We start from the raw sequence: 7,749 nt of genomic DNA on the forward strand, positions 1-7,749 counted from the left end.
TCTGGGGAGAGCTTTTTCCTCATGGATGGCACCTTCCACGTGTCCTCACATGGTGGAAGAGGTGAGCAATTCCCCAAGGCTTCTTTTACAAGGGGACTAATCACAGTTATGAGGACAGAGCCCTCATCTAATTACGTCCCCAAAGCCCCACCGTTTAATGCCATCACATGGGGGATTAAGTTCTAACGTCTGAATTTTAGGGAGACACATTCAGACCATAGCATATGGGAATGAAGATACAGAAAATGGCTGCAATAGAGTGATAAAAAAATGTTTGGAATATAATGAAATCTCACCTACATTTACGATTTTTAAAGATTTTTTTAAAATATCAATGATAAGGCCGTAAGGAAAAAAATCCTAGAATGTTAAAAACTGGTTGGGTTGGGGTGGTAGATTTAAGGCTAAGTTTTCTTAGCTGTTCTGTTTGCCCAGCTTTTTGTTATGTGGTTATGACACTTTCATAATAAAATGTAATTATTTAAAATGGTAATATAGGGCCAGCTCGTGGCTCACTCAGGAGAGTGTGGTGTTGATAACACCAAGGCCATGGGTTTGGATCCCATATAGGGATGGCTGGTTACCTCAATGGGTGAGTGTGGTGCTGACAACACCAAATCAAGGGTTAAGATCCCCTTACTGGTTATCTTTCAAAAAAATAAAATAAAATAAATAAAATGGTAATATAATTATATATCATTGCTATTTGGGAGCAACGCTATGAAACATTTTATGTGGAAGTATTGTATTGTTTGTGGTCTGTCAAGAATATATTTCTTCCAGGGCTGACCCCGTGGCTCACTCGGGAGAGTGCGGCGCTGGGAGCGCAGCGGCACTCCCGCCGCGGGTTCGGATCCTATATAGGGATGGCCGGTGCACTCACTGGCTGAGTGTGGTGCAGGCGACACCAAGCCAAGGGTTGCAATCCCCTTACCGGTCACAAAAAAGACAACAACAACGACAAAAAAAGAATATATTTCTCCCAAAATACAGGTTTTCATTTTACCCAATCTCTACCCCTCCCCAATCCATAATAGATTTAATTAAAAAATTTTTTTTTCCAAATTAAAAGGGAGTTTTTGTCCACTTTTAAGACACTGAATTTCTCAGATACAATTCCCCTTTCAAACTATCTTGAGATTTTTAGTAGGCTTTTAAAGCATTTTTTAAAGATCATAATAAGGTTCTAACGCAAGCCAGATCCTTTCCACCCTATTCTATCAAATTGTGGGTTCCACATTCTTGTATCCAGAACACTTGCCAGTCACTCTTGTTTTCTCCTGTGCATTGTGAGCTTTCTCTACCCAGGTTTCCATCTCCCAGAACAGAAGGGCAGCATGTCTTTTTTGAGTTTACCTCATTTAAGCCTTGCATTGGTTTTTGTGAGAGAGGAGGTATTATTCCCATTTACAGATAACACGTAATTTTTGTTCTAATCAGCATGGTGAACCTTTTTGTGGTTGTTTTCCAAGTAAGGTTAGGCAGGGCCTGCTGGAGAGTCTAGGTGTTGGGTGCCTTGAGGGCAGGATCTAGCCCTTCTATTCCTTGCGTACAGTAGGCAGACCAATCTGCTGGTCTATCTTTTGCCTATTTCTTATTTAGCGTCTTTTGAAATATTTTCTTATTTCGAGTATGTGTTCCCTGCCTTTTTCTCATTTTGCATGTTTTTTTGTTTGTTGTTTGGTTTTAAGAAAGCCCTTCAAAGTTCATTTTAATGTCCAAACTATAGCTCTCATGGCCGAAATAGGCACAGAGATTTTGTGAGCAATAAGAAAAACTCCTGTCTTTAGATTTATTTAAATTAAGGCTTAATTTTTAATGTAGAGGTGAACTTGAATGGATAAAGATGGAGATAAAAAACGTGGATTTTTCTGTGTTATTCAAAGAAAGTAAAAACTTTTACTGCATTTAGCAAAATCTGTTTTAAATGTTACTGGCAGAGCAGCAGACAGCTTCTTTTTCTGCATTTGACAAGTATATTATAGTGAATGGCTAGACTGATTTGCTTGCCTGCAAAGGACAGAAGTATAAAACTGCCTGAAGAACTCCAGACCATCTCTTTCTTGTTTCCACTTGTTCCTTTAGTGCGTGGACCTGAGCTGTAATGAGCTAAGCGAAGTCACTTTACCAGAAAACCTGCCTCCCAAACTGCAAGAACTAGATCTGACTGGAAACCCCCGCCTTGCCCTTGATCACAAAACCCTGGAACTGCTAAAGTAAGTATTTTGTAAAGTGCCATAGCCCCATCATTGTTCACTGGCAATGAAACTTATAACTTAGTAAAAACATGGAGCAAAATATGAAGCAGCTGTTGATTTATTACCTGAATCTACACATACAACAGGATATAGAAGACACAGGGAGAGAAATGAACAACCAGGATGTAAACTTAAATCTCAGTAGTTACTGATAACATGATTGGAACACTTAATGCAAATATTAAGGATTTTGAGAAATAGATGATGTAAAGAAAATTAACAATTTGGAACTAAAATGCAGATTATTTAAATGAAGTTGGGAATGTGGACTAGTTGGATCCTGCTAAAGTTCACTTTGTGTTTTGGGAAAAAGTTCATTGATACTGTTTCATTTTTTATGTTGATAATTATGGGTTGAAGTTTGCTGTGTAAAACAAGAAAACCTCAGTAGAAAAGATGTTTTTATAAGAACATTCATCACAGAACTTTGAATGTCTGTATATTACTTTTTCTACACGAGCCAGGATGAGTGCATATGGGGACTCTTCTATGGGATCGAGATCCAGCTCCCAGACTCCGAGAGTTATTTAAAAGATGGACAAGAGTCAACATTCAGATAGCTGCCCAGCCATACACTGTTTCATCTAGGCAGAGAAAGAGAGATTGCAGCTTCACTTAGAAAGGGTTTGGGGGTGAAGGGATTAAGGATTATTTTTCCCTTTTATAATCAGGCTAGGAAATGGAATTATTTCTTTAAAAACTCCATGTTCTGTAAAAATTATAAATGTCTTTAGAAAACAGCCTTCACTGTTTCCTAGAATTCAGGAAGGTATCAAAGATGTAGTGAAAGCCTTAAGATATGCCTTAAGAAACCTGTTGCATTACTTACCATTTTAGATGGATAAAATTTAGTAACAGATCATACAGAGAGCAAATAATGGTGAACCACCTTCTTTTATAATACTTCTCTTTTATTGATGGAATTGAAAACTTTGAAAAGAGTATTTATTTATTTATATTTAGGAAGGGTATTTAGTATTTGTTAGATTTTGGAGTCAGTGAGTACCAACAGATAATTTTAAAACTTGGGGGGGCGTGACAAAAGTATTTAGGTGTTGTTTAAGTTGTTAAGACATGATGCATACACTTTTTCTCTTGTTTAAATAATAGGGAGGAAAACTGAGTGGCAGATTACAATAAGTAAGCAGGATTTGTTTCACCATGTGGAGCCACCCTTTTTACAGACCTTCTTCCCATCTGTTATGACTTCCTGTTTGGGGGCACTGAATGCTTTCTAATAGGCTGATTTTTAAGAAACGCCACTTGAGAGTTTACCCTTTTAGCATTTCTGTTTCGGGTGCTATTGGACCAATTATGGCATAGGAGAGCTGAGGTGAGATGATACCTTAAGTCTCCCAGTTTAAATATATGCAGTTGTAATTTATTAAAATACCCCTCATTTACTTTGTAATTGTATGTGGTACATTTTATTTTATATTAGTCTTAGCATGGATGGCTATACAAATGAGGAAAGAATTGGAAGCACCAAGGAATGGCAAGTCCTTGATAATATTTGTTAAATATTTGAATGCGTAGTGTGGGCAGAAATTGGATTTGGAGATGAATATCGCAGGATTCTCTCACATCACCTAAGCAGTATAGTTGTCGCTTAGGTTTAGTTCTTCTCAAGTCTGGATGTTCATGGTGTAAGAATATACCCAACGTAATACTTAATTTTGTTTTCTCATTCCAAGGCTGAGAGCTGCTTTTTTCATTCCCAGGAGAGAGCCCCATCTAGTGTGTAGTATGTGAAAGTCTCTAATAGCTGCTTTGTGTAATACTCACAGAAACTAGTTTCCATGCTCTGTATCTATGTCCCTTGGTTTTCATTATGATGAGTAGCTCGTTCTTATTGTTGACAAATATTTGAGACACATGAAATGCAGTAAGAAATGGAAAGTACATAGAGGTTAGCAGGTGTTTTTTAATTCTCAGATAAAGGTAGCAATTTGCACATTTGGTTTTAATGATTCCTGTTCCCTCCTTGTTTCTCCTGTTAGTAATATCCGCTGTTTCAAGATTGATCAGCCTTCAGCAGGAGATGCATCCGGAGCCCCGGCTGTATGGAGTCATGGTTACACTGAAGCTTCGGGGGTGAAAAACAAGTAAGTTGGATGAAACTTTGGAGCAAGAGCTATCTCCTCTTGCTTCACTTCCTCAGTGGTCTAGAAAGAAACCCAGTGCTATCATACACACTTTTCTCATGTAAAATTTCTTTGAGTATGTTTTCCCAAAATGAGGCTCCCTCATGACTTATGTTTTAACATAGCTAAAGCCCTCCCTGCTTGGCATCACATATTCTCCCTTTGTGAAAGACGTTGCTAGGATACAGTGTAACTGACACGTTATATCTGTGTAAGACTTCAGTGTTTGGAGAAGGCCTAAGTATTGAAATGCATCCCTGCTCCTTTGAAAAGCTTCTTTATCTTTCTCTGAAACCTGTTTACCAAGCAAAACAGGGATAGTATTAAAGGAGAGGTAACTTTGGGCCAGCCTATGGCTCACTCGGGAGAGTGCGGTGCTGATAACACCAAGGCCTCGGGTTCGGATCCCATATAGGGATGGCCGGTTCGCTCACTGGCTGAGCGTGGTGCTGACAACACCAAGCTAAGGGTTAAGATCCCCTTACCGGTCGTCTTTTTTTTTTTTTTTTTAAAAAAAAGGAGAGGTAACCTTGATTGTCGATATTCAAGATCACTTACGTTATTTGACTAGAGCTCTTTTTACAATCTAAATTAGCTTGGTAGAAGTTTGTCCATTCCCTGTAATGTCACCTATTTGTCTTGCCACCAGGATTTGTCCATCTTAATTTCTCTTCCCTATTTTCACCAGTCTTCCCTCTCTTAGATACAAATGTTGATTTTCTTGAGAATTATAATCAAGCTTTTCAGGCTTGATTGCATTGTGTGAAGTGGAGCTAATAATTAGTACTAGAAAAGTAAAGAATCCTATAAATAAGGATAGTCATAAGTTAATTACCTAAAGTATAAGAACACAAAATATTGAGAGTAGGGGAAGAACAGAAAGTGGAGGAAAATCCAGAATAGCTAACATTAGTATTCAGCCCTGGTGCACGTTAGAGTCAATCAGGTGAGGAACTTTAAAAACTCCCTAACCTAGACCCAAATGAATTAGAATATTTTAAAATCTCCCCAGGAGATTCTGATGTGTGTCCAAAATTGAGAACCACTGACTAGCTGAATATCTTTTGTGGAAAATAAAAGGTGGGGTTTGTTGCTGCCATGCTGACTGATTTTCTTTGGTATGGAAAACAGCATCAGCTCATCTGGATTGATCTCTGCATCACACAGAGATCTCTTTCCCTAAGGTGTGATTTGGCTTGTGTGGTCCAGAGAAGAGGCAGCCCCCATCTCTGTGAGGAGGAGGCCTGCCTCATTTTTGCCCGGGCTGTAGTTGTTGCTTTTTTTTCGATGTACCTTGCACTGTATATCACTGTATTGGGGCAGGGGGTAATTAGTATATTCTTTAGGGCATTCAAAGTTCCTTTCTGGAGATAACCCCTTTTTAGATTAAAGGACCTTGTGTCTTGCTTACAAACACTGGTATGTGAAACTGCTTTTTTATTCCAGAACACTGATGTGAAATCTATGATTGGTTTTTAAATATCTCTTGATATTAAAATTTGTTATCTACTCACCTATATTAATAAAGCAAGTAATCAATTAGATTTGTGCATAAGTCCCCCTTCCACAATTCCTTTTTAAAAAATTTTGTTATATTGAAGTCTAACATAAGTACAGAAAAGTGCATAAACGATAAGTGTACAACTGTACAAATTGTCCTAAAGTGAACACACCTGCAGATCACCACCTAGATCAAGAAATAGAACATGAACAGAGCCCAGAAATCTCAGGCCTCCCCTAGCCCTCACTTTATTTCCCTTGCTTTTTTACCCTTTGGTTTGGCCGGCACAGGTTTCTCAAGTAGCTTGTCTTGTTTTGTTTTTTGTGTTGTAGAGAAAGTGGTCATTTAAACAAAGAGCTTGCTGCTTGCCATATTGTAGGAAGGGGAGAACTGTGGCTGTCCTGTCTCCAAATCTCAGTAGATGTCTTTTCTCTCCCTCCCTCCTTCTCCCTTGGGTATGGTGTTGCCTCCCTGTCAGGTTATTTCACATCCTTTGGGGAACCCAAGCAGGGAGGTGCAATTGGATAATTTAGGCTCTTCCTCAGACTAAAAAACAAACAGGAAGCTTCAACAGAAAAGAAATCCTAAGTGTTATCACTACCGTACTTCTTGCTTAAAAAAAAACAAAAACAGAAACATTTTATTTCCTTTTTTTTAATCTCTCTCCATCACACAGCCCCATTCTGACTAGAACCGGAAGCTTACAGAATTATAAGATGATTATAAAATTTAACTTTGCCACTAATTGCCACATAATTTGGGATGACTTTTTTTTTTTTTAAATAAATGGAGGCAAGAATTTCAAAGTACTGAAGTAAGAGCCAAACTTCCTGGCTTTGAATCTGGACTTTGTACTTACTTGCAGTGTGACCATGAGCAGTTATTTTATCTCTTTAAGCTTAATTTAAATAAATGGAGGCAAGAATTTCAAAGTACTGAAGTAAGAGCCAAACTTCCTGGCTTTGAATCAGGACTTTGTACTTACTTGCAGTGTGACCATGAGCAGTTATTTTATCTCTTTAAGCTTAATTTCTTAACCTGCAAAATGACAAAAAAGTAACTGCCTACTCCCATAGTGTTGTCATAAGGATCACATAATATAAGTAAATATTTGTGACATACTTAGAATAATGTGTGCCATATAGTAAACCCTATTTAAGTATTAGCTACTATTATTGTTAATGATAATGGTTATAATTATTATTTATCCCTGAAATCCTTAAGGATAGGGATTATATTATGTCTTTGGTATCTAGTCGTGATACATAACAGGTACTTAATACTTTTTTTCTTTGTATTAATTTATATACAGTGAGAAGGTATAATGTATATTCAGTAAAATTTACAGTTCTGCAAGTTTTGATGAAAAGACTCTCACGTGACCACCACCACATCAAGTTATAGAGCAGTTCCATCACCCCTGGAATTCACACATGCCCTCTTTTTGTCAGTTCTCCCCACCTGCAGTCCATGGCAACTCCTGATTTGTTTTTCATCGCATTAGTTTTGCCTTTTCTAGAATGTCATACAAATGGAGTTATACGGTGTATAGCCTTCTCACTCTGACTTTCACTTAGCATAATGCATTTGAGATTCATTTGTGTTATTGAATATGTGAGTAGTTTGTTCCTTTTTATTGCTGAGTAGGATTCCATTGCATGGATAGATATATTTTCTTTTGTCTGTTCACCATTTGAAGAATATTTAGATTGTTCAGGTTCTTAGAAATTGTGAATAAAGGGGCCGGCCCGGTGGCGCACTGCACTAGTGCGCCGCTTGGGAAGCACGGCGGCGCTCCCGCCGAGGGTTCGGATCCCACATACAGACCGGTTCCCGCTCACTGGCT

General features: G+C 38.2%; 1 protein-coding gene across 1 annotated transcript in view; it reads left to right on the forward strand.

The window, feature by feature from the left end:
* PHLPP1 (PH domain and leucine rich repeat protein phosphatase 1) overlaps positions 1-7,749 on the forward strand; it is a 214,656-nt gene that overhangs the window by 192,159 nt on the left and 14,748 nt on the right. Inside the window, exons 13-14 of the mRNA XM_008591231.1 lie at positions 2,086-2,216; positions 4,259-4,363. Of these exons, the coding sequence (XP_008589453.1) occupies positions 2,086-2,216; positions 4,259-4,363 (236 nt within the window). The remainder of the gene's footprint in view (positions 1-2,085; positions 2,217-4,258; positions 4,364-7,749) is intronic.

The sequence above is a fragment of the Galeopterus variegatus genome, unplaced genomic scaffold, assembly GCF_000696425.1.
Source record: "Galeopterus variegatus unplaced genomic scaffold, G_variegatus-3.0.2 Scaffold146, whole genome shotgun sequence".
Classification (NCBI taxonomy): domain Eukaryota; kingdom Metazoa; phylum Chordata; class Mammalia; order Dermoptera; family Cynocephalidae; genus Galeopterus; species Galeopterus variegatus.